Raw genomic sequence first — 25,702 nt, forward strand, 5'->3', positions numbered from 1 at the left:
GACCGGGTACAAAAAAGGGGGTCAAGTCGTAGGGACCTGGGTAATCGTGTGCTATACAGAAAGTGGTCCCTGACCAGTTACGAGTAAATTAAAAAAAAAATTTAAGAAAAATATTCATTAACCGTTCACTTGATAAAACACTATTGTTTATTCAAATAGTGTTGATACATTGAATACTGTATTTTTTCTGACCAGCCTGCCACCACAGACGAGTTTCTGACCCCCAGGGGTGAGGGCCCACACTCTCAGGAGGTCAGGAACAAAGCCTGTCCGGCAGAGGGTGTTTACACCCCTCCAACAGGATGACCTGTGAATTGGAAATTCCAAGACCGGGAGCTTCAAAGAGCCAACCACGTTTGGTATGGAAATCTAGCTTCCCTCCGAGGTGAGAGGATGTTGGCCAGGGCTCATTTGGTGCTGAGACAGGCGAGAAAATTAGTAGTCAGAGACTCCTATCCACCATTAGGCTAGTTCCACCCCTAAGGTGGGCTACCTGATGTAGATGTGCAATTTAAGTCTGTCATCTTTGTGATGGCAGAATTAGGAACTCTGGGACAGGGTTAGACCAACTTCCCACAGGAGGTGGTCATATAGGGGGTGTAGTAACCCCATGGGTAAGTAGCCATTGACTTTTACCCTACATTCCCCTAACACCGTTAGACCTAGTACTTAGGGGAGCCTGTGTCAGCAGAAATATGCTAAAGAGTCACAAAAAGCATGAACAGAAGATCAGCAACTAACTTGGCGCCAACCCTGCAGGCCTGTCTGCTGTCCTCAATAGTTGTGCCAAAGATGACTCATTCTGCAGCTGTCTGTGCTTCCACAGCCTGGTAGGACTTCCAGCATTCACCCAATACTCTGGAACTCCTTTGGAGTAGCGAAGCTGCTCCCCTGCATCCTACAGTCACTCCAAATGAGCTGCGAGCTCTCCGGACCGCCAGAAAGGCGACACCAGAAAGCACCACTGCACCCCTGCCCCCTAGCCCAAGTTGAAGTGTGCCAGCATGGTCCCTAGACCCTCCAGAACCGAAGCCCACCTTGGGTTTGCCAACTGTGGACTTCACAACGTCTCCTGTAGCCTCTTTGTGCAGGCCCCCTATACCGCAAGTGTCTCCAGTGATGGAAACCGGACTCCTCAGGACACCTCTGCACACGGCCGCCCCGGCCAGAGGAGAAGAGGACCAAAGGTGTACCCACATCCCAGACCATTCTGAGACGTGAGATCCCTTGTTAGTTCAGCCCCCCCAGTCCAAACCTGCAGCCTGTGTTTAACCTGAATAATTCCCATTGACTACAGCGAGGCACCCGACCCTGTATTGCACCTCTGCACCTGGCTGCCCCATGCTGTCCGAGGTGACCTGTCAGTCCCGCCTTGGACCCTGCCCCATACCTTAAGTCTGGAAGATTGGTCCTGTAAGTTGCTGTAAAGTGCCTGTATGCAACATATGCCTTTCCTCTATAGGGTAACATTACCGCTTCAGAAATTGCACAAAGTGCAGACTTATTAAAACTGTAAATATTTCTAACTTGAAACGTTCTTACCTGATTGTGATAATTTGGTGCCTAAATATATATAAAGATACGTATTATTATTATAAATTGGTGTGGATCTCCTTATTGAGTCATGTGGGCCATTTATTGACTCATGTGGACCATTTATTGACAGTGTATGTGCAGCAGATGTCTAACACTCCTCTCTGATAAGCCAAAGGCTGCTCAACCACACTATCCCCTAAGAGAACACCTTGGCATTGCTAGAGCAATCCCGTGTCCACTCATATGGAATCACTGGACTCTTAGCACAGTATACTTATTTTTGATATACTATATAAAGATCCAGCTTCCTACACCAGCTACATGCAAATCAGTTTTAAACCTGCTCCTACAGAAACAGTCCAGCCTGAACTGCCAAGCCAGGTCATCCCTGAACTGGAATACAAGAAACCTAGGACTGGTTTCGCCCTAGTTATGGGCTCATCAGCCGGGTACAGCTTGGTTTCCTGTGACAGTGTGCATAGGAACCACGTCTAGGCCTACCCATCCCACTTAGGGCAACACAATAAGTATACAAAAGAGTGATGGATGGAATGCATGAATTAATCTTAGCCACTGGTAATCACTCGGGCCGCATCCCAATCCATCGTTATTTTGCACACCATGTCACCTCAGTTTGAACCAAGCTACATGCAAAAAAGTTGAGACCCTGCTCCAATACGAACAGCCCAGCCCAAACTACCAAACTAGGTCATCCCTGAACCAGAACACAAGCAACTCAGGCCTGGTTTCGCCCTAGCTATGGGCTCTTCAAACGGGTACAGCTTAGTTCCAGTGACAGTGTGCATGTGTCCCACGTTTGGTCATACCCTTACCACTTGGATCGACACCAGTCCTTGGTTTCTTGTTTTCCAGTTCAGGGAGGACATGGCCTGGCAGTTTGAGCTGGGCTGTTACCATGAGGAGCAGGGTCAAGACTGATTTGCATATGGCTGTGTCCAAACTGGGGTTGCATAGTGGGCAAAATAAAGACTGATTGGGATGCTGCCTGATTGATTGCCAAGCATTCCATCCATCATCTTACTGTTTTTCCATTTACAGTTCATGCACAGCATATGTATCTACAGCCGCACAGGCCTCGAAAGGAAAATGTTATCCTGTAAGCATTTGTTGTATTGCATCATGCCTGTAGCAGTTCCAGTATCTCTTTAGCTATCCTATTCTCCTCTGTTTTGCATGGACATCTCTCTATACATCGCTTTGCTTCACACTCCGTCCTCACCCACAGTGCGGTAAAACAATTTAACAATAGAGCCGATGACCATGTGCATTACCTGCAATAGGAGGAATCACATTACCTACCTTGTGACTTGAAAGACTGCTTCAAAGAAAAACATATTGCAAACATCTGGGCCCAACACTAGATGGCAGGAGTATGCACAGCATGTGAATCCACAGCACTGCATGCCGCGAACAGATGCTTACAGTGTAAGTAACATTTTTCTCCTTCCCACATTAGAGATCTGAAATATGTCTGTAGCGTATGTTTCCTTGCCCTCGTTGTGGGTGTCAATGTTTGTAAATATAATTATATATTAAATCCTGGTTTTGCAATTACTTTAAGTCTGATTAAAGATCAGATAATTTCAAACTGACTCTTACTGTTCGCCTTTTTTTATTTAGCTGCTTCCATATTTTCACTAAAAGACATCCAGTTACAGAAAGACCCCGGCTACCGATCGCCATCTTACCCAGAATCAGGTAAGCATAACGTTTTTGCATGTCACTGTGTGAGATAGTCACAAAGACGTTAAACATACATTTCCATCAAAATGCCATATTTACATGCTAACAAAATCCTACCTGTAATGCCTTCAACAAAGAGGTCCCTAGCTTCATTAGCACTGAATGTTTATAGGCAGTGGCCTTTACGTGTTGGATTTGCTACTCTCCGGTTGCTGGAGTGAGAGAAATATGGCTGTGTACTGTACATGCACTAATGTTCATTGCAACTATTTTCGATCAGCCTCAGCCCTTTGCTCTTGAACAACTTATCTACATTCTGGGACACTGGAGCCAATTGAATGTTACAACTCTATCCACATGATAATTGAGTGTACAAATAGAATAATCCAGTTGGTGAGGCAACTGAAAAGCATCTACGATGAAGGATTTTCCAACGCGAAAATCACCTATATCGTCTCTAAAAGCATGGTATTTTTTTTCTTACTTTAGTTTTCTTTAAATCATGTACATCATGTCTGAAGAATAGCTACTTGTTTGTGAATATAGTTGGTTTAAGAATGCAGGAAACAAACAACATTATTAAAACGCTTTATTCTGCGGTTATTATGGTCGTCAACCAGCAGGCCTGGGAACCAGAAAGTGAAATTCCCATCACACACAGCTGTCTCCTGATTACCCAATACTAGCAATCATACAAATCACTTGCCCAATGATAGGTGATGGAAAGACATTTTACAAAGAAAAAACGTCCTGTAGGCCAGATCTAATATAAGAACCGTGCATCTAGGAGTCTGTGGTAAGTCGTGCAGAGGGGTACATTTCGTAAAACAGGACTGTCTAAGGTCTTTTATGCACTGTTAATGTTGACTCTTCTAAACTCTATACTCTGGTAATGAATACACACCGGCTTTTTATCAAATGAACATTAAATCTCCACGTAGCAGTAGTAGTTTTACCACAGAATAGAGCTTCAAAGCTGGTGTAATGATAACGACTGACAGCTCCTTTCACCTGAGTGCCAGGGGAGGTGATTGCTGAATACTTGCCATCAGAAAATTTACCGTTCACACATCCACAGCAGCCAGAGATAAAATACAATTTTGAATAATCCTTTATTAAATATAACTTAAATGTGTGGTTGAAGCAAATATTGCACAGCTGCTGCTTCAGTCGCCATATTGTTTACAGTGCCTATTGTTTCCCTCTAATTTGGCATTAAATATCCAATTGTCACTGTAAAGGGTTGCTTACATTCTGCTTACATTGACATCTTTCCTACTGTGCCTTTTGTTATTATGCCATTCACTGTTGCCCCATCTGGCTAAGGTATATTTAATTCAAATGTCACTTACCAAGTCAGCAATTACATAACTTGCCACCAAAGAGTAAGCAGTGCTATGATAGATGTCAACAAATCCCTCTACAAGGTAGTGCAGCCAACAGGGCATGATAGGTACCTCTGCAACATGCCAAAAAGACATCCCGATCATAACGTATCACTCTCCAACACTCATACAGCACTTTGCCAAAATAAGAGCCAGGCTACATGCAGCGTATAGAGCCGTCAGAAATTATATATTCTGTGGCCAAAAAACTTACATCCGTTGCTACTCACAACGCCCAGCTAATCAGATGTTTTCCTTTCATACTCATAAGCCTTTTTTTTCTCAAAAGTATGTTTATTGAAAATTTCAAGTGCAAGTAGAGTACTAGACAGCTTAATAGAAATTACATGGCCTTAGCAGAAATTCCCACATTGGATAGAATACAGTCAGGATGATGCAATAATAGGCAGTATAAGCAACAGAGAGTAAAAACGACAGGCGAAGAAGGGAGCAGGTTTCCCGCTGTGGGTCCAGCAGTACATTTAAGTCATGTGCTATAAGCAGCTGGGAAGACAGTCCCTATAAAGCTCAGTCGCAAGTCAGTCAGCAAACATCCTGAAGAAAGCGGAGGGGAGAAGCCCCCAAATTCCTGCTAAGGGAGACAAAAAAATTAAAATTGATACTTGTATAGCGCACGACTCACCCGCAAGGGTCTCAAGGAGCTTGTACGGATACCGCTGTGGAACCCATCCTGGCTTTCCCTGTGAGGCGTCCACTCCTGGGCACCACCAAGGTGGAGGCCAGGCATCCTTAGCGTTGTGGGGGCCGTTGTGGAGATTAAGCAAGCTATTGCCCAGAGTTGCAGAGTGGGACTCCATGATTGGAATAGGCACCGAGGCGAGAATTATCAGGTCCGTAGAATTTTGAGCCCAAGACCCGCTGAGGCGGGGAATTGAACCCTGGTCCCGGGCTAGACCTCTGCATCAGGGTCTGCCGCTCTAACCATTGAGCCACACTTGTCCACTGGACATAGCAAAGTGGCCTCCAGGAAGGCCGGCCAAGCATTAGACTAGAACAAAACAGACCCCGTCCCCCCCCCCATCCGACCAAACCCCCCCCTCCCACACCCACCCTCCTCCTGACCCCCCGACCGTCCCCAGACCCCCCCCCCCCCCCCCCCCCCCCCCCGGTGGCGGTAACAGCGAAGGAAACAGGACCAGTAAGTAGAAGCGCAGCAGGCGGTATAATATGTTCACATTTGGAAGAGTTTCAGAGCCCTAAGAGTGGGAGGGCAGACTGCGGAAGGGAGGCCCCGTGAGTGGAAAGTAACCAGTGGACCCCATTTAAAGATAAAGTTCTTAAATCCATCCCTGAAGATGACCGGCATGCGCTCTAGGCTTAGGAGGTGCCATAAGGATATGGCAGGGGCCTCCTTCTTCCAGGCCGCCGCTAGGGTTATCTTGGCAGCCCCAACGCACGGCCACATAATAGCCTTGTCAGCCCGTGTTTGATGTAGCAGGGAGGGATCGCGGAGCCCCAAAAGGACCCCCGCCATGTCTGTGGGAATAGGATAGCCAAGCATCTCCCTCATGTGCGCTAAGATTTCTTCCCAATAGGGTCTAATGGAGGGACATTCCCACCAGATGTGACGAAAATCCCCCAGCTGACCACACCCCCTCCAGCACCTGTCGGAAGTGGCGAGGAATATCCGCCGAAGTTTGGAAGGGTGAAGATACCTGTCCATCTTCGTCTTGAGGTGGGCTTCTCTGAGGGCGATAGATTGATTAAAGCGGTGGGTATCAGCCCACAGATGAGTCCATTCCTCATCGGTGATGGGGCACTGCAGCAGGTCCTCCCACATAGTCATATATCTAGGTTGCGGCGAGATGCAGGTTTTAAGCCAGAAAGAATAGATAAAGGATATCACTCCTTTCATCAAGGAGGACTTAGCAAGAAAGGCCTCAAATTTGGTCAAGGGGCAGGTAGCAGCGTCTCTAATGGGAGGGTGAAGAGCCCAGTGCATGAGTTGAACGTAGTGGTAGGATTCAGTGGCTGGTAAGTGAAATTCATCCCGGCATTCCCGAAAGGTGAGAGGCTCCCCATCACTGAATAGATGCATCAGGGCAAGACACCCACCCTGCTTCCAGGCGTCAAAGGGGCCCTCCCGGAGGGCCGGGGGAAAAAGGGAAGTGTGGTGTATTGGAGTGTAGGGGGACTGGAAGGTGGTCCACCATTCGTCGTCTGTTAGTGTCCCAGACTTTCAGTGTGGTGCGTGTGGGCATGCTCAGGTAAGCGTTCAAAGGTCTATCCCTGCGAGGGTACCAGACTAAGTCCCATATGGTCCGGCCCATCACGCTGCGTTCCATATGAAGCCAGTGTTTCTCAGAATCCTTCTGAGACCACTCGACCAGCACCCGCAGTTGGGCTGCCATATAGTACATCTGGATGTCCGGTAGACCCACTCCACCTTCAGCACGAGGCCGGCGCAACAAGGCAAAGGAAAAGCGTGCTCTGCCCCCTTGCCAGATGAAGCGGAGCAACGAGGTCTTGAGTTTCTGGAAATAGTAAGGTTCAAGGCTAATAGGGAGTGCCTGAAAGAGATAGAGAAGTTTAGGTAGTAGGGTCATTTTAATAGCGTGGATGCAACCCAGCCATGAAAAGAAGAGCGGCTTCCGTTTCGCCAATTCGGTCTGGATTTGCGTGAGGAGAGGGGGAAAATTAGCTTGAAAGAGGCCCCGGAGCCTGAAAGAATCAGAGCCCGTGCCATTGACCAGCACCCTTGAAGTGGGGACACGGTAGTTCGCCTGGACCATCTTAATAAATTTGGATGAGACGCCAAAGGCGGCCATCACTCGGAAGAGGAAGGCTCAGTTGACCCGGTCAAAGGCTTCTCCGCGTCCAGGCCCACCAGGATTGGCGGGATCCGAAGTTTGTTGACCTTTTCTATGAGATGTACGATCCGGCGGGTGTTATCATGGGTCTGTCGCCCCTTAAAGAACACGGACTGGTCAGGGTGACTAAGGAGGGGCATAAGATCATTCAAACGTTTAGCTAGGATGGAGGAATATAGCTTGGCATCAATGTCAAGTAGGGCAATAGGCCTATATGAGGAACAACATTGATCTTTCCCCGGCTAAGGTATAACGGATATCACAGCTTCCGCCATGGTACCAGTCGTCCTGCTCTCTTCAGCCATGGCGTTAAAGAGCGAGACCAGATGCGTAGAAAGCTCAGGGGCAAACGTCTTATAAAAGAGCGGCATGTAGCCATCGGGGCCAGGGGCTTTATTGGGCTTCAGCGAGGAAATCGCCGTAGTAACCTTCTCCAGGGTAATGGGGGCCGGCAGCTGGTCATTCCACACTGCAGAAACCTGAGGAAGCGTGAGGGAATCGAGGAATGCTTGCTGGGCGTCACCATCCAGGGAGTCCCCAGAGTAAAGGTCCGTATAAAATAAACCAAACAGGGCTGCCTTCTCCTCATCCCTATGGACGACGCGACCCGCCGGGTCCAGGAATCCCCCTATATACTCCTCCCTTTTAGCCTGGAGTTGACGTGCCAGATGTCTGCCTATCTTATTGCCCTGGAAATAGGAGAGCTGCCGAAGCTTAAGGAGCGTGAGCTCCGTCCTATTAGAATAAATGGCCCGAAGTTTGCCTCTAAGAGCAGTGAGTTACCGCTGCTTTTGGCGTGTGGGATTCGTTTTGTGGGCAAGTTCCACGGCCGTGAGTTCAGTTTCAAGGGACTCGCGCTCCCGTGCCCGCTGTCCATTGAGCGCAGAGTTGAGGGCAATACATTCGCCCCGAACAACCGCTTTCAGGGTGTCCCAATTGGTAAACACTGAAGTGTCCTCCGGTGGGTTAGTCTCAAAGAACCCAGAGACAACAGCGCGCAGTTTTTTGCAGAACTCCCTGTCTCGAACGAGGGAGGGCGGAAAGTACCATCTAGGTGCAACCGGCCTGGGGCCCCGCCATTGTAAACCGACCGAATAAAGGCTATGGTCAGAGACTGCGAGTGGAAAGGTCAGAGACTGCGAGTGGAAAGATCTTGGCTTCTTGTAGAGCACCCTGCAGGGATTGACTGATAAACACATAGTCTAGGAGCGAGTACGTTCTGTGGACGTGGGAGAAAAAAAAGTGCCCTCCACGTATCTAGGAGTCCCAGGTCGCTGAAGCGGTGACGCAGCTCTTCTCCAAAAGTCCCCGCATCAGACCTCATTGTGTGTGTGCTGTCAAGCCCCTTGTCCCAGATGAGGTTAAAATCACCCATGAGGAGAAGAGGCTCTTCCACGAAATCCGGTAGTTTCTCCGAGAGTGTGGAAAGAAAGGCCGCCTGGCCCGCGTTGGGAGCGTAAAGCGCTACAAAGGTGCAAAGCTGTCCCCGGAGAACCCCCTTCACCATCACCCAGCGACCCTCTCTATCACTCTGTACACCCAAAGGCTGGAATTGAATCGCTGCGCAAAAAAGGAGGGCCACCCCCGGTGTTTAGTGGTAGCGGAGGAATGATAAATGAGTGGAAAGAGTTTGTGGTTAGGATGAAGTTCGTCAGCTCTCGCCAGGTGCATTTCATGCAAGGCCACGACATCCAGGTGATGGTCCACTATGTATCTCCTCACCTTGAGCCTCTTCTGCGGAGAGTTATGGCCCTTCACGTTCCAAGTGGCAATTGTTATAGGAGTCATAGCATCAGGGGAAATATTTTACGCTTAACCACGCAGAGGAGGGCCCCGCAATCTCGCCACATGTTCCTGCGCCTATGTGCCCCGCAATAACTGCATGCCATCCCACGGAGCCAGAAAGAAAAAGGAATACCAAAATAAAATATCCGCCACCAGGAGACCCTCCCAACCCCCCACCCACCCACCCTAGGACCCAACCAAAGCCCAACTTGGAAAATGAGAGGAACAACCAAGAAAAAGAAACAGCGGGACAACAAATGCATCCCAGAGTCCAGTGGTCCAGACTCCAGTCCCATCAGCCGTCGGCCCTTGGGCAGGGTCCAATACTCGCCGGGGACAAACTGGAGAGTGCGGTGAACTCTCATGGATCACTCCCTCCGGTGCCCTCAATAGAGCTAGCAGCGCCAGTCGAAGGACATATCTTTCAGGAGGCCCCTGACGCCTCCGTCACCACCGCTACCGATGCAACCACAGCTCCTCACTCAAGGCGGCTTGTAGAGACATCAGATGTTGCCGTACGTGGAGGCCCGCTGACCCACTGCCAAGCCATTGATTGCTTCTGTTTCCCAGAGGCCGGGCTCGTGCCGTCGGATGGAGTCTCTGGGTCCGACAGTCCCAGGAGGGTTAGGGTCGCCGCGAGGGAGCGGGCATGGACTAGTTTGCCGTTGAACCTAAAAATCAATCTGAAGGGATGCCCCCAGGAGTAGGGGATGTCTCGCTCTTTCAAATAGGAGGTCACTGGTTTGAAGTCTCTGCGCTTGGTCAAAGTGGAAGCCACCAAGTCCTGAAAGAGCAATGGCCGATACTTTCGAAATTGCAGAGGATTAAAGGCGCGTGCCTTACGGAGGATCCGTTCCTTCAACTGGAAGTCATGGACACACACTAATATATCCGGAGGGGGAGGTTTGGGGCCCCTCGGAAGGCCCACCCTGTGCACTCTGTCCATTTCAATGGATGTGATGTCGTCCTCGTTAAACACGTGTTTGAACCGCGCCTTCACGTATTCTCGTAGGTCGGTCCCCTCTCCCTGCCAAGGCACCGCCCGGATCTGAATTTTATTCCTGCGCGATCTGTTCTCCAGGTCCTCAGCATGGGCCTGGAGGGCAAGATTTTGCTCGGTGAGCCGGATCACATCTTGCTGTAGGCGGTGAATGTCGCCAGCCGTGTCCACGTCGTGCTCCTCTAAGGTAGCCACTCTCTCTCCCAATTTGTCGACATTGCGTCACACCTCCCGGAGATCCGACACTAACTGGGAGCGCAGCTCAGAAATATCCTCCTTAATGGCAGCGAAGAGTTCCAGCATAAAGGCCTTGGTAGCTGGTGCGTCGTCTCCAGGGCGCGGTGTCTTCTCAGGGGATTTTGCGGGAGGGAGATTCCCTGGCGTTCCGGACGTGTCTTTAGGGGCCTTTTCTTTCCTGGGTCTACCCGTCGACATGGCGAAATGGCCGGCAGCGGTGGCGGCAAGGCCCTAACCCCGTGGTAGCGATCACAGGTATCGCCTGCCGCACGGTGACCACTGCGGAAGAGTAGTGCATTGCAGGGTGCTCTGTCCATGAAAGCCAAGAGTAGGCTCACAGGGGAGGGGAGGGGCACGGCGGCTCTTCGCTATGTTGGCAGCCCGGTCGTGTCCCACTAAGGCCGAAAAGTACCGCTCCGCAGGAGTGGGGGGGGGAGGAGCCCTGATGGTCCACTGCCTCACCAACGCACCAGCCCCACACTGTCCGCCGACACATGGACCGAATCTCCTTCGTCTCCTGGCAGCCCCCACCCTCCTCACCTCACACTATGCTAGGCTGCCTCTTCACAGGCTGCCCCTCCACAGATCGCCGCTCCACAGGTCGTCAGACAGAAGCTCCTTCAACTGGCCGCACCGCCGTAGGTCCTCTCAGCTTCTCTGCCGCCTCTGGGAGCAGGGGCAAGCCCACCGGGAATGCAGGGTCCAAGATCAGAACATCCTTGTTGTGGCCCACGAAGCGGCGGGTGGTGGTGCCTCTAGGAGAAAACATGGAGAGATTACCCACGAGCCGCGAACACCGACAGGACCCAAAACAAGCAGCAGCCATGCAGAGGCTTCAGGAGCCAGGTCAGACCTTACCCCGGAGGAGCAGCCAACATTCCCCCATAACTTACGTAGTAAGATCCCACAACCTCAAGGTGCCATCCCAGGACCCTGAGAGCGCAAACTGGCCGTATGTATTGGCTATGGTCTTTCTCAGTTGTTTAACTTTTTTTAGCCCTTCACCTGTATTGTTTGGGAAGGTGTTGAATCAACATTTCCAGTCCTCTGCCAAAAGCTGATGGCCATTCTGGCTAGGAGGACTTTTGAATTTGCTATCTTCCACTGTGTTGCTGCTGCTCGTCATGCAGAAGCTCTTGGTATTCTTTATTGGGCTGGGGTATTGATGGGGGTTCGAGCTCAGCATGTTCCTCCTATTGCCCGTTTACCCTCTCCGGTCTTGTAAGGATTCAAAATCCCTTCAGGGGCTTGTTGAAGTCTGGTTTCATCTGCAGGAGTACTGCATTTTGGCCTTGAGTCCACATTTATTTTTCTCTACTTTGAGTGCACTTTGTTTGGCTGTTGAGCATCAGTGGTGTCCTTCTCTCAAGATATGAACCTCTTTGTCTTTCAACATCTTTTATTCCCTCGGTCCCTATCTCTTTATGGCATACAGCCAGTGTCTGAGGGCTTACCTCAGACAAACGCAAATACTGCAAGCAGGCAGATGTCTATAGGCACAACCCTCAGAAGACATGCACAGATGCCAGTGTAAGGATGCAAACAACAGGTATCTGTCATCAGTATGCCCTTTATTGAGGACAACCTCTTTGGCACAAGGGTTATTCAATGCTGGCACCTGCAGGAAAAACTTGGGAAAAGGAGGTTTCCAGACACCCCTCCAAACATCAAAGACAAGTCTGCAACCCTCCTCCTCCCACCCCCACCCCCCCTCCCCCCCCCCCCCAGCAGTGTAGCTCCGTGACTAAGGGGACCATTACAATACCAATAGTATAATCAATACAAACATGCTACAGAAGCACCAGAAGGCCCTGGGGGAACAACATAGAACATACTCAACAAGGAAAAAGAGGGCATCATTAGCCTTCATCACTACCATTTCCATAAATTACCTCAGTATGTCTGACACAATTTAATCCATTCAAACCTTCACAAAAGACTAATGTGTGGATACTCAGGCCAGCAAGAAAGCACGTGGGACAAAAGGTATCAAAACACCAGGTCACAAATGCATTCTTTTGAAGCCATCACCACAAATAGGAGAATACCACTACAAAATCAGTGTGCAACTTAGGAATCGAGAAAAGGTTCATAATGCAAAACTAAATGGTTACTCATTTGCAGGAATAGTTTTGCAGCTTCATTAATTTTCTGGATATACATGCAACCCTTTCACAGCCACAAGAAATGTGATGATTTAGAACTAAGGAGCCGAAGAAGTAGGTGTGAAGAATTAGGAAACCAAAAGAACAATGGAAGTCACCAAATAAGAAAAAAGAATATCAAGATTCAACCATGCACAGGGGTTTCTGGAGTGTTTGTCTATTATCACAGGAGGATAGGTTTGTCATCAAATAGTCAACAATATCAGCGATGAAAAAAAATCTCGGAAGGTCATTCCTGACCCAACCGCTAGATGACAGAATGATGCACAGGATGTGAGTCCAGACATTCTTTAAGTTGCAAATCTGAAAGAGACAATTGGTTATGGATTACTCACCTTAGAATTACCCTAGGCGTCAGACTGGATTTGGAGAATTCTTTCTTCAGTCATTTGCGTCGTGGTCCCCGGAATGACGTTGCGGTATGCACTTAGACGCCTCCCTCGCGCGCTGACGTCAGTTCTTTATTATTCCACTCCAGCCAGCGCAGATCCGGAGAGAGCGGTACCTCGAGTAAATTTTGGACTCCCTTTTTTGCGACTTCTATCGACATCTTTTCGAGTCGTTCGACTCCTGGTGCACGCAGGGATAACCCGTCCTCACACCGGCTTTAAGGCTTCTCACAAACTGATGTCCGTTACGGACCCGCACCGGGTGTGTCTTTGGTGTTTGGAGCGCGACCACGATGGAAGTGGTGCTCCGACTGCCAGGCCATGAACCTTAAGTCTTTGCGGGAGCAGTCCCGAAAGCTTCTCGAGGCCCGGCAGTCTGCTCCGTGCCATTCGAGGTCGAGAGGGAGGTCGGCGGACGGATCGCGGAGTCGCCACCAACACTCTTCATCCAAGTCTTTAGGTAAGTCGAAGCACAAAAAGAAAGCGAAGAAGCACCATCCGTGGGCCGATGCAGGAAGCGGAAGATAGTCGACCGGCTCCGCCCGCTGTTTCCGGTAGCTGGAACGACCCCTGCCTAGCTTAGAAACTTTTACAAAGCTTTGCATTCCATCTTCGGGCTGCCTGACTCCGCTGGTGCGCCCTCAGGCCCCGCGGACCCGGCTGGGGGCTCTAGGCTTTTGATGCCGGCAGCTTAGGCTCTGGCTCCGCAGGGCCCTCAAGGATACAGGCCTGGTTCTGGGTCGGTGACACCTCCTCCGGCGCCGAATCGGGACAACACCTCTGCCCTCTTCGACGATGGTTGTGTCCCCAGCAGATGTAGACTCTAGCCTCCCCCCTCGACGTAGACACGGAGCCGGACCGGCGCCGACCGGTATTTTTGAACCATTGTTCTCCCCTGGTGTTCCCTATCGCCCTGAGACATCCCACGTAAAGAACACATCTCTGATCATCTGAAAAACCTCCACTGGCTCCCCGTCAATAAGAGAATCACTTTCCAGCTCCTAACCCACGCACACAAAGCACTCTACGAAATCGGACCCGAATGCCTCAACACACGACTATCCTTCTACACCACCTCCCGCCAGCTACGATTCTCCAACCAAGCCCTTGCCACTGTACCTCTCATCAACAAAACCACCATGGGAGGTAGATCCTTCTCCTACCTAGCAGCTAAAACTTGGAACTCACTCCCCAGTTCACCTCCTTCTTACTCAGAACCACCTAGCATTCAGAAAGCAACTCAAAACGTGGATATTCGACAAGTAACTCCCCACCCCTCTTCAAGCGCCTTGAGACCCTCTGGGTATGTAGCGCGCTATACAAATCTTTTGACTTGACTTGACTGAGTGGCTACCAGAGGAGGGTGAGGAGGAGTGGGAGGGGTCTGTGGACCCTCTAGCAGTCCAGTTAGAAGAACCGGACTGGAAAGAGGAGTCTGGTGAGGCCAGTGGTTTGGATACATCCTCAGACCTTGGCATTCTTTCTCCCCCTACCTTGGCTAGGGAGGTGGGAGCATCTTACTCAGTGGTGATGCGTAGGTCAGCCGAGGCCATAAACTTTGAGCTTTCTACAGTGGCAGTCAGGAGTAACCCCCTGACCGAGGTGCTTCAGCCAGCAGAGGCCTCTTCGGAGCCCCTGCTGCCATTCAATGAGACCCTTACGGACATCTTTTGTGGGTACTTGGTCCAAGCCCAACACTGGCTCCTGTGGATAGGATGATTTCCCGACCCCACTCCCAGGCGACCCCATTTTCCTCTCCCACCACACCACCCCTGAGAGCTTGGGGGGGGGGGGGGGTCCAATCCTTGACTTCCAAGGGCGCATTCCCTAACGCACTACCTGATAAAGAATCCAAGAAGCTGGACCACCTTGGGAAGATGATGTTTTCTTCCTCCTAGTTTGGACTGCAGTCGGTAAACACTGCATGTCTCTTGGGCCGTTACTCCCACTCGTTGTGGGACACGGTTCCTCAGGTGCTGCCACAGGGCCCGGAGGAGGCCCGGGCTGTGCTCTCCCGTGCTGTTGCCGAGGGAGAGACGCAGCAAATGTTGCCATCCGGTGTGGGCTGGACACCGCCGACTCACTAGGTAGAACGATTTCCACATTGGTGGCCCATAGATGCTATGCCTGGTTGAGGTCTACTGGCTTCTCAGATGATGTCCAAACTACGCTTCTGGACATGCCCTTTGATGGCCATCGCTTGTTTGGCGACATGGTGGACAACGGGCTCGAACGCTTTAAGGACTCCAGGGCTACGGCCCGGTCCTTGGACCTCGCATCCACCTCCCACCCAGCGCAGTCTGAATTTCGACCCTTTTGTGGCTATGCAAGGGGTGCCCCACTGCATTCAGCCCAGAGCCACTGGCCTGCGCAAGCTGTCCAGCCTCTGCGCAGCCGGGGACGTGGGTCCTACCTTCATGGGTCTTTGGGCCAGCAGGCGGGCCAGTCCACCAGCGCCCCCTTTGCAGCAGCCTCCAAGCCCTCCTAGTCTGACCTTTCTGGGCCACCTTTTGCCAGTGGGCGGCAGTAGTCTCCATCACCTCCCCCACTGGCTCAACATCACGTCAAACAGGTCGGTTTTGCTGATAGTCCAAAGGGGCTACTCCCTCTCCTTCGGGACTACACCTCCATCCATGCCACCTCAGACCCATAGCATGTCAGAGGATAACTTGGCCCTTCTCCAACAGGAAGTTACAGCTCTCTTGCAAGAAGGACAAGGGCCTGCGTCCTATCTTGGATCTCAGGAACATCAACCGCTTCCTCCTGAAGGAGAAGTTCAAAATGTTGACACAGGCTCAGGTCCTGTCTGCTCTCGACCCTGGAGACTGGATGATAGTGTTGGACTTAGAGGTCGCTTATTTTCACATCCCCGTCCTGCCAGCCCACCGGCGTTACCTGAGGTTCATGTTGGCCACGAGCGCTTTCAGTTTACTCTGCTCCCCTTTAGCCTTACCAGCGCCACTTTGGTTTTCACGAAAGTGATGGCGTTGGTCGCAGCTCATCTGCGCAGATGGGGGTTCAGTCTTCCCCTATCTCGACAACTGCCTGTTGAAGGTGGGCTCACCCCAGGTTGTCGTCTCCCGACTACAGCCGACCTCCTGCATTCGCTGGGGTTTACCATCAATGTGCCGAAGTCACACCTGATTCCCTCTCATAAGCTTCTTTTCCTCTGAGTGATTCTGGACACAGTGCAGTTTCGGGCCTATCCTCCCGAGCAGCGAGTCCGGGATATTCGGGCTGTGATTCCGATCTTTAAGCCTCTATCCCGGGTTTCGGTCAGAATGACCCTGAGGCTACTGGGCCTCATGGCCTCCAGCATCCTGCTAGTGGACTAAGACAGGTGGCATATGTGCGCTCTGCAGTGGGACCTGAAGTTCCAGTGGGCACAACGTCAGGGGAATCTTTCCGATTGCATCCAGATCTCGGAGGGCACTGCACGCCAATTGCAGTGGTGGTTAACAAACCAGGATTGAGGTAGCGGCAGATCCCTCTCCCTTCCCCAACCTTAGTTCACAGTGGTGACAGATGCATCACTGCTGGGGTGGGGCGGCCACATTGGAGAGGCGGAGATCAGAGGCCTCTGGTCTCCAGCAGAGTCCAGGCTCTACATCAACCTTCTGGAGCTTCGGGCGATTCGTCTTGCACTAAAGGCATTCCTTCCCTCTGTCCGGGGAAGAGTAGTGCAGGTGTTCACGGACAACACCACCACCATGTGGTACTGCAACAAACCGGGCGGGGTGGGATCGTGGACCCTATGTCTAGAGGCTCTGCTCCTCTGGACTTGCTGGAACATCAGGGCATATCTCTGGTGGTTCAACACCTGGCAGGTTCTCTGAACGCCAGCGCGGACGAACTCAGCCGCAGGTGCATGATGGGTCGATCACAAATGGTGTTTTCACTCGGAGGTGGTGCAAGGTCTCTTTCAGCAGTGAGGAGAACCTTGGTCAGATCTATTTGCCACCAAAGAGAACGCACAATGTCAGCAGTTCTGCACGTTGGAATTTTCAAGGCGGCACTCGCTAGGCAATGCTTTTCGCTGCAAGTGGATTTGCGTTCTTCTATACGCCATTCCGTCTATTCCGCATCTGCCCAGAGTGCTGAAGATCAAGCGCGACCGGTCCCAAGTCATTCATGTGGCTCCGGATTGGGCACGAAGAGGATGGTATCCCAAGCTATTAAACATGGTCATCGATCCTCCGATCAGACTGCCTCTTCGGGAGGATATTCTATCGCACCAGCAAGGGATGGTCCTCCACCCGAACCTGTCCAGCCTCCACCTCCTTGCGTGGAGATTGAGCGGCGACAGTTGACAGATTTCGACCGTCCTCCTGATGTCTGTGATGTTATCTTGGCAGCCAGGCATCCCTCCACCAAAATAGTATACGCCTATAGATGGAAGACGTTTTTGGCATGGTGTGCAGCAAAGGCTGTGGATCCCCTTTCTGCTCCCCTTTCAGAGGTTCTCCTCTTCATTCTTTCTTTGGCCCAGCAGGGCACTGCTCTGGGCACTCCAAAAGGCTGTCTTTCAGCCATTTCGACCTTCCTTCGGCTGCCTGACCAGCCTTCCCTTTTCAAGACCCCTCTTCTAAGTCGCTTCTTTAAGGGCATTACTCACTTGTTTCCTCCAACCCCTTTTATAATGCCCCAGTGGAACTTGAACCTGGTTCTCACCTATCTTATGTACGCTTTCTTCGAGCCACTACATAACTGTCCTCTCAGACTTCTGACACTTAAGACTGCCTTTCTAGTTGCCATCACCTGTGCTCGCTGGGTGAGTGAGCTTCAAGCCCTTTCTTCTAAACCTCCTTTCCAGGCTGTTCATCCGGACAACGTTGTCCTTTGCACTAGGCCTTCCTTCCTTTCCAAAGTGGTTACCTCTTTCCACATAGGATAGACCATCACTTTTCCCACCTTCTTCCCGCCTCCGCATCCTTCAAGAGAGAAAGAGAGGCTCCCCCATCTGGATCCAAAACGTGTGCTTTTGTTCTATCTGAACTGCACTAAACAATTCCGGGTGGATCACCAGCTCTTTTTTGGCTATGTGGGTGCCAAGAAAGGTTGGGCCGTGCAAAAACGGACCATCTCACGATGGGTCGTTCTTTGCATCAAAATATGCTACACCTTAGCGAAAAAGAAACCTCCAGTGGAGTTGCGTGCCCATTCCACCAGGGCGACGGCAGCCACTACTGCTTTGTGACTTGGAGTTCCCCTTCTTGACATCCGACAGGCAGCTACGTGGGCTTCACTGAACACGTTTACCAAACATTACTGCCTGGACAGCCAAGTCCAGAAAGACGGCTTCTTTGCTGTTCATTTCTCTGCTGGGGTATCTATTCTAAGGTGAGGAATCCATAACTAGTTGTCTCTTTCAGATGAACAAGTTACTTACCTTCGGTAACGATATATCTGTAAGAGACCTAGATTAATTATGGATTCCTCACCGCCCCACCCATCCTCCCCGTTCTGCAAACTGACTTCTAGGGTAAGGGATTCCCTTTCAGGGTCCTTGTTTTGTGCACCAGTGGTCAGTGTCTTGCATGGCTTTGCACTTCTGGCGTGCAATGTTGTGTAAAGAACTGACGTCAGTGCACGAGGGTGACATCTAAGTAGATCCTGCGACGTCATTCCGGTGTCGACGACGCCCCCGATGAACGCGGAGTCGACCGACGCCACCTTTCGACGCGCGGGGTACTGCTGAAGAAAAAATACTCTGGATCCAGTCTCACGCCTGGGGGTAATTCTTAGGTGAGGAAGCCGTAACTAATCTGTCTCTTACATATATATTGTTACCGAAGGTAAGTAACCTGTTCATCTGTTACTACAATTAATTAAACATTTCATTATTTTTAGGCCTCAGCCGTTTTTGCAGTGAATAACAAAACCCATCACCAGAATAGTTTAGCCTATTTGGTGCAGAAGATGGCTTGGAGGACCAGACGGTGTTCCTTTCATTTATTTCAGCCTCTGGAGTAGTGGAAGAGCTTCACCAGATCCCAAGGCATTTTTTTTTTCTTTTTCTGAAATGACAATCGGCATGCGGGCGCGCTTAGGTTACTTCAGAGAAAGTGGAAATAAGCTGATTCGGTCATTTCACTTTCACTGCTTCAGTGCTCGGGCATATCTCAGCCCCGAGCACAGAAGCAGACGGAAGGGATAACATTGGAAAGGGGAGAATCTCACCTTTTCAAAGCTACCTTTTCCCTAGTGGATCCTTGCTTATGGATTGCTGGTAAAGGTTGATCCCCAGTAGACCACCAGAGACTATCTTTAAGGTGGGAGCAGCCCCACTGACAGTGGACTAAATGCTCTCCCCCTCCCCAGGCCCAAAAGTCTTCCTGCTCCTCCTGTTGGGGCTGAAAGTGCACTAAACACTAGAGATTTTTTTTAAAGCGAAATTGGTGGGGGGGGGGGGGCGGACCTCCCAGGCATCTGGTCTAGCCCCACCCACCCATTTAATCACAAGCAGTCTTTGTGCATTCCCCTTCTTGGGCAGATAGGAGGTGACTTCTTCCAGTCTGCTCCCAAAGGGGGGATGGAAAGCCCACTAGGCATCAGAGAGATTTTGTTTATTGCCAGAAGGTGTGGGGGTGGCCGGCCCACCCGCATACACATCGGGCCTAGCCTCCACCTCCAATATGACCCCTAACAGTCTTTATGTCCTCCTGGGGACTAAAGCATCCCTATATTTTTGGCAAGAAGGGAAATGTAGTCATTGGATGTTTTTTTTTTTTTTTTTTTTTTTTCATACAAATGGGTTGGAGAGTTGGGCAAAATTCCTATATTGTCCTACTTATATGCTGAAAAGCTGCACTTTTCGGGCTCGGGTCAACTCCCACCTGGGGAAAGGCTATCCCACTTGTGTGACTTGGTCTAGCTCCTCCGACAGGCACAAAACAACCAGGCTCATTGGGAGACGCTCCGCGAGACTCCCATTGACCTTGGTTTGATGATTGCCGGTCTCATGCACTAAGTCCAGCCACACAAGTGAGGGAGTAGTTTTATCAGGACAAGTGGGAGAACACTGGGTGGTAGGAATTCTGTTGAGTCCTGCTTATTCCTGAAGTTTACTTTGCAGAAATCCAAGGTAAATGTGCAATGTTAGGCAAAGTTAGAGTTTTGCAGGACATTGTGGGTAAGATAACTTTGTGGGATCCACCGAGGTGTACAACCCTGGACTCCCCTGGGTGTCTAGTTTTCAAAAATGTCTGGGTTTTGTCGGTTTCCATAAGTGGCCCTGGATACCTGGCCAAGAAAACACCCATTGCCAAATAATATCATTTTTGTGACAAGAAATGTTGAATATATTGTATTTTGGGGCCTTTCCTGTTGTGGACACTATATATACCTACACAGGCGAGGTACCATTATTATCAGGAGACTTGTGGGTATTGTAGTTGGTAGGAAACATGTGGCTCCCTGCTAATTCCAGAGCTTTCCATCACAGAATTGTGAGGAAAATATGTATTTTTAGTTTGAGGTTTGCAAGGGCTTCTGGGTAAGAAAAGCTGGTAGGAGCCACACAAGTTACCCCACCTTGGATTTTCCTGTGTCTAGTTTTCAAAAATGTACAAGTTTAAGTTGGCCTAAGTGCCGGTTGAGCTAGGGCGCCCAAATCCATAGCTGGTTGCATTGCAAAAAAAGGGTCAGTTTTCAGTTGAAAAATGTGATGTGTCCATGTTGTGTTTGTATGCCTTTCATGTTGCAAGCAATAGATCTATCCACACAAGTGAGGTACCATTTTTATCGGGACACTTGGGAGAATACTTGGTGGTAGGAAATTTGTGGCTCCCCACGGATTCCAGAAGTTTTCCTAACATAAATATGAAGAACATGGCTGCTTTTTAGTCAAATTTTTAGGTTTGCAAAGGTTTCTGGGTAAGAAAACCTGGTGGTAACAACACAAGTCACCCCACTCTGGTTTCAGCACTGTCTAGTTATCACATGTTCAGGTTTGCTAGGTTTCCTTAGGTGCTGGCTGAGCTAGAGCCTAAAATCCACAGCTAGCCACACTGCGAAAAAAGGGATCGTTTTCAGTGGAAAGATGTGATGTGTCCATGTTGTGTTTTAAGGCTTTACCTGTTGCGGGCACTAGCCCTAACCACGTAAATATGGTACCATTTGTATTGAGAGACTTGAGTTAATGCTGGGTTGTAGGAAATGTGTGGCTTCATACACATCTTAGAGGTTTTTCTCACAAAAATATGGGGGAAATGTGGTGTTTTTTTGTCAAAAGTTGAGGTTTGCAAAGTTTTCAGGGTAAGAAAACCTTGTGAGAGGCACACAAATCGCCCCACCCTGAATTCCCCTATGTATCTAGTTTTAAGAAAATTGAAAAAGCAGGGCCAGTTTGCAGCGGAAAAAACAATATGTCCATGTTGTGTTTAGGTCCCTTTCTTGTTGCGGGCACTAGGCCTACCACACAGGTGACATACCATTTGTATCGGGGGACATATGGTAATACAGAATAGTAGAAGATTTGTTATCAACAATTGTGTATCTGGTGTCTATTTTAGAAATACATAGATTTCTTTGATACCTATTTTTCACTCTTTATGTTTTACCATATGAATTGCTCCATACCTGAAAAAACATTGTACAGTGCAGTTCAGTTGTTGGCTCTGGGTACCTCAGGTTCTTGGAGAACCTACAAACTTTCTATATCCCTGCAACCAGAAGGGTCCAGCAGACGAAATGGTAGATTGCTTTGGAAAATGTAACATAGGAACAAGAAGTTACAGATAAAAACGTAGTCACAAATGGCGGATTTATTTTTTCAACTCCGTTTCAATATTATTTTTTTCAATTGTTAGTTTCTATGGGAAAACCTTGAAGGGTCTACATAAATGACCCCTGCTGTATTCAGAATTTTGTATAGATTTAAGTAGTCTATAGCTTTCTGGGATCCACCATGTGTTTCACACCTGTTTCCACCACAAACTGAAGGGAGGGTGAAAGAACAAAAAAAAGGAAAGAAGGGCTTTCTCCCGGTAAGATGCCACAACTGTGTTAAAAAATGTGGGTTTCTGAATCAAGACTGCCTGTTTCTGAAAGCTGGGAAGATGGTTATTTTAGCACTAAAAGCCTTTTGTTAATGTCATTTGCAGGCAAGAAATAGACACTTTATTCTGCAGCTTTTAATTCCCCTCTTTCAAAGAAATAACACCAAAATGTAGCTAGATTGTGGCAAATTTCTCTTTCTTCTCCAGGGAAATCCATAAATCCTGGGTGCCATTGAAACCCCCAGGATGTTGGGGAAAATTAACTCAAAATTGGTGTGGATACCTTAGGTGAAAAAAAAGTTCAAGAGGTCTAAGCAGAAACTATCCCTAATTGTCCAAAAGGCTACCACTGGGGGGGGGCTAGAGTGAAAGGGTTAAATTAGGCTAACTAGTATCAATATATTCCCCTTAACTATTCACTAAGGCTTCTTGTGCGCTTGTTCTGAGGGAACCTTGATAGAAATGCTTTCTGCCTGGATCCATTGTAAAATTGGGGGATCTAATCTGGTTCAGGACATTAGGAAAGCAGGAAAAATTATAATATCAACTAATGGATTCTAGAACATGTTTTTGCATTTTTTCCACCGCCCTTCCCTAAAGTGCACTGTCCCTTTGCTACCAGAGAAAGAGCATAGAGAACATTAAAACAACACCGGGTGCTCTTATTTTCTTTAACCAAAACACTGCCTTCGCAATTTTTATTAATGTGCTGAGCTGTTGTGCTTGCCCTGCTTCTAAAATGCACAATATTTTAGGCAAGCACAATTCCAACTTTGACATTGTACTGAATGTATGCTCTTCAAAGCACCATTCGGTTACACTTCTTTAATGGTATGTTTAATAGTGTTTTATAGTATCAAATTTCCTAGCTTTCGTAAAGGAAAGTTTCAGTTCTATTAAGGACACAAGAGCTAGGGTTATGCTTTCTTTTTTGGCTTTAATCAAACAGCAGCCATGTAAACATTAAGAACCACAAGTCCCAAGAACATTAGGGATGAAGTTCATGGGAGTTCAACAGATGTCAACCAATCAGAACGTCTCAGGGCCATCATGGTCCCACAACAATGTCCTTTCTTTCTCTTTCTTCGAGCGACTGACAGCCAGGATCAACCTCCACTCTTGCTTTCCCGATTCATTTCCTGTAACAGAAGACCGGTTGAGCACTCTGTACAAATCAATCTTCATTCACAACTGCGAGATCAATGTTGGCATACAGAATAAAACATGTGAAAAATACTTCATTTAGCAGGCAACAATCTAAAACTGGAAGGAATTACTCCCGTTCTGAAGGAAACATTACTTAAATCCACGGTTGGGATAATCTCTCCTCCGTGTCCTCAATAGATTTGCAACTTTCCTTTATGAAAGCTAAGAAATGTTACATTCTTTCAGGGCCGAAGGCAAGGATTATGCTAGTTCAAAGCTTATACACAACTAGGGATGCCATGTTAGGGTGCAACAGGTTTTAAAACTGTTGATGCCTGCCTCCGGCATGGCCCTTCTGGCCCATCTAGCCATGGTAGTGGAGGAGACTGCTTTATGTGGTTTTGGAAGGCAATGAGAAGTTGCCGTTTTCCCTGGTAACAGAAGTCTTCTGTCCTTGCTTCATATGCTTTAATGCATTTGACTACAGATAATTTGGGGGAATGTGGAAAAGCCGGGTACGAGATCACTCTGTAGTTGGTCTTAGTCCTATGTGAAACATGAAAAGTCACCCCCTCAGGAGTAAAGACCCTACCTGTTAAGGCCAAGGCTCAGACATCGAAAACTCGCCTGCAAGAGACCAGGCAAAGGAGGGACGCAAGTGTAGTCGGTAACTGGTTTCGAGACAGATATTTGTCTCTCTACCTTGAGAGTAACTGGTTGAGCAAAATATTGAGGTCCCAAAGGACTGAATATTTTGGTTCTGGAGGGTTAGACGGGCGTACTCCCTGGAGACGTTTCTGTGTCATTTGGGTGCTCGCCCACAGAAAGTCCATCATAGGAGGGTGACCTGCCAAGATTGCAGAACGGAAGGTATTGATTGTTCTGTTATAAATGAATCTAGGACCCTAGTGTAATTTTCCTGATGTATGCCCTTATATAGGTATACTTTATCATATCCTTATATAGGCATAGAAATCTCTGCATGGCTACTTCCACTAAGTTCCGAGAATCAACAACGATTTCTTGGAAAAACCTGCCTTCAGCAGCTAGGGACTTCCCCCTGCTTGAATATTAAGTTCTCCAAGAGCTCCTGGCGTTTTCCAAGAATTTAGCCTTTGAGTGATGTTATTAAATCCAAAGATGCGTCAAACTCGGCACCTTCAAAGTATAAATATGCCTAGGTTTGCCCAGACAAACACACAGTGGTTTGGAGCAGATCGACTATCTACTTGCCCGACGCTCTGCAGCAGCAAGTGCCGAAGGAAGCCGACCCTCCAACTGACGCACTGAGAGAGACGCTGTCTTTTCTCTTGCCGAGAAATCCAGCTCCAGTGTTTCCGGCTTACCCTTGCGGGTATCTGGGATATCGAGTCCTGGGAGAGAGATACAAGACCTCTTTCATTCTAAAACCAAGATACGGAGCTGATTAGACCTCTTAGAGAATTCTTGGAATAGATTCCTGGCAGAGAACTACTAAACTTGGGCTACTCCTCCCTTACTTCCCTCGTACTAGACTTAGGTTAGGTACACCGGGGTAGGCGTATTTTAGAAGCACCAGTTGAGTACTTTTATTCATTATTTATTACTGTATGTATTTTATACATTTTATGCACTTTATGGCTTAGAAACCATATCATGCTTTTACAGTACTACTTTATAATACTGTTTGTATTATATGCCTTGTACTTTATAACCAGTATTACGATTGTAGCAGTTCATTTCCAATGCTTGAGAAAGAAGACTGTTCAATAAATACTTTTATTGAAAACGCCCGTCTCTCTATTTCTCTGCATCTCTGGTGAAACGAAGCATGCACTATTGACTGAGTAAAATAGTTATCTATTGTTTTCGCAACTCCAGAGATTTGATTTCTTATTCTTGGGAAACAAAGTTGTCATGTTTATGCGGTTGTCAGAAACTAATCCCTTCTTGTTTATCCGAGAAAGTTTCTAGTGACCTCTGAGCTAGCTGGCACTCACTATTAAGTTGAATATATTCGGTAGAGACCTAGTCGACCTCAGTCCTACGTCTAAACTACAGTATATATTATTCCAATGCGCAGAGCCTATTTGGAATATAGGAACTACACTACAGTTCGGTATGTCAAACCCTCGGATGCCAGAGAAGCCAGAAAATTACGTTCAGGACGTGGACAATAGAGGTCACCATGGGATCCCGGTATCGTTGAGGACACCAACCCAACCAAATAGACTAAGCTGATCTATATCTTTTATTGGTATTGCTCGACCATGCTTTGGAGAGGAGGTCTGCAGCCTGGAGCGAACGGCCTGGTACATGCCACCATCCCCGGTAATCCTCAACGCCATAAGCTGCAGTGAACCCTCCAGGACTAGATGATGAGGATTGCCGGCTGGATCTAGGGGAAAGTCGGAAATAGGGCTGGACAGATTGAAGAAGCCCAAGAAAGTTCCATCAGAACTGGAAACCATGCTTGATGTCCACAGGGGAGTGATCACCACCATCTCCGCTTGTTGCCTCGGGACCTCCACGGACAGCCTCGTCAT

General features: G+C 48.7%; 1 protein-coding gene across 5 annotated transcripts in view; it reads left to right on the top strand.

The window, feature by feature from the left end:
- LOC147692727 (cyclin-dependent kinase 17-like) overlaps window positions 1-25,702 on the top strand; it is a 600,938-nt gene that overhangs the window by 554,465 nt on the left and 20,771 nt on the right. For all 5 annotated transcript variants that reach the window (XM_086938922.1, XM_086938918.1, XM_086938917.1 and 2 more), the window contains one exon: window positions 3,178-3,255. In XM_086938922.1, the coding sequence (XP_086795048.1) occupies window positions 3,178-3,255 (78 nt within the window). The remainder of the gene's footprint in view (window positions 1-3,177; window positions 3,256-25,702) is intronic.

The sequence above is a fragment of the Lissotriton vulgaris genome, chromosome 9, assembly GCF_964263255.1.
Source record: "Lissotriton vulgaris chromosome 9, aLisVul1.2, whole genome shotgun sequence".
Lineage (NCBI taxonomy): Eukaryota > Metazoa > Chordata > Amphibia > Caudata > Salamandridae > Lissotriton > Lissotriton vulgaris.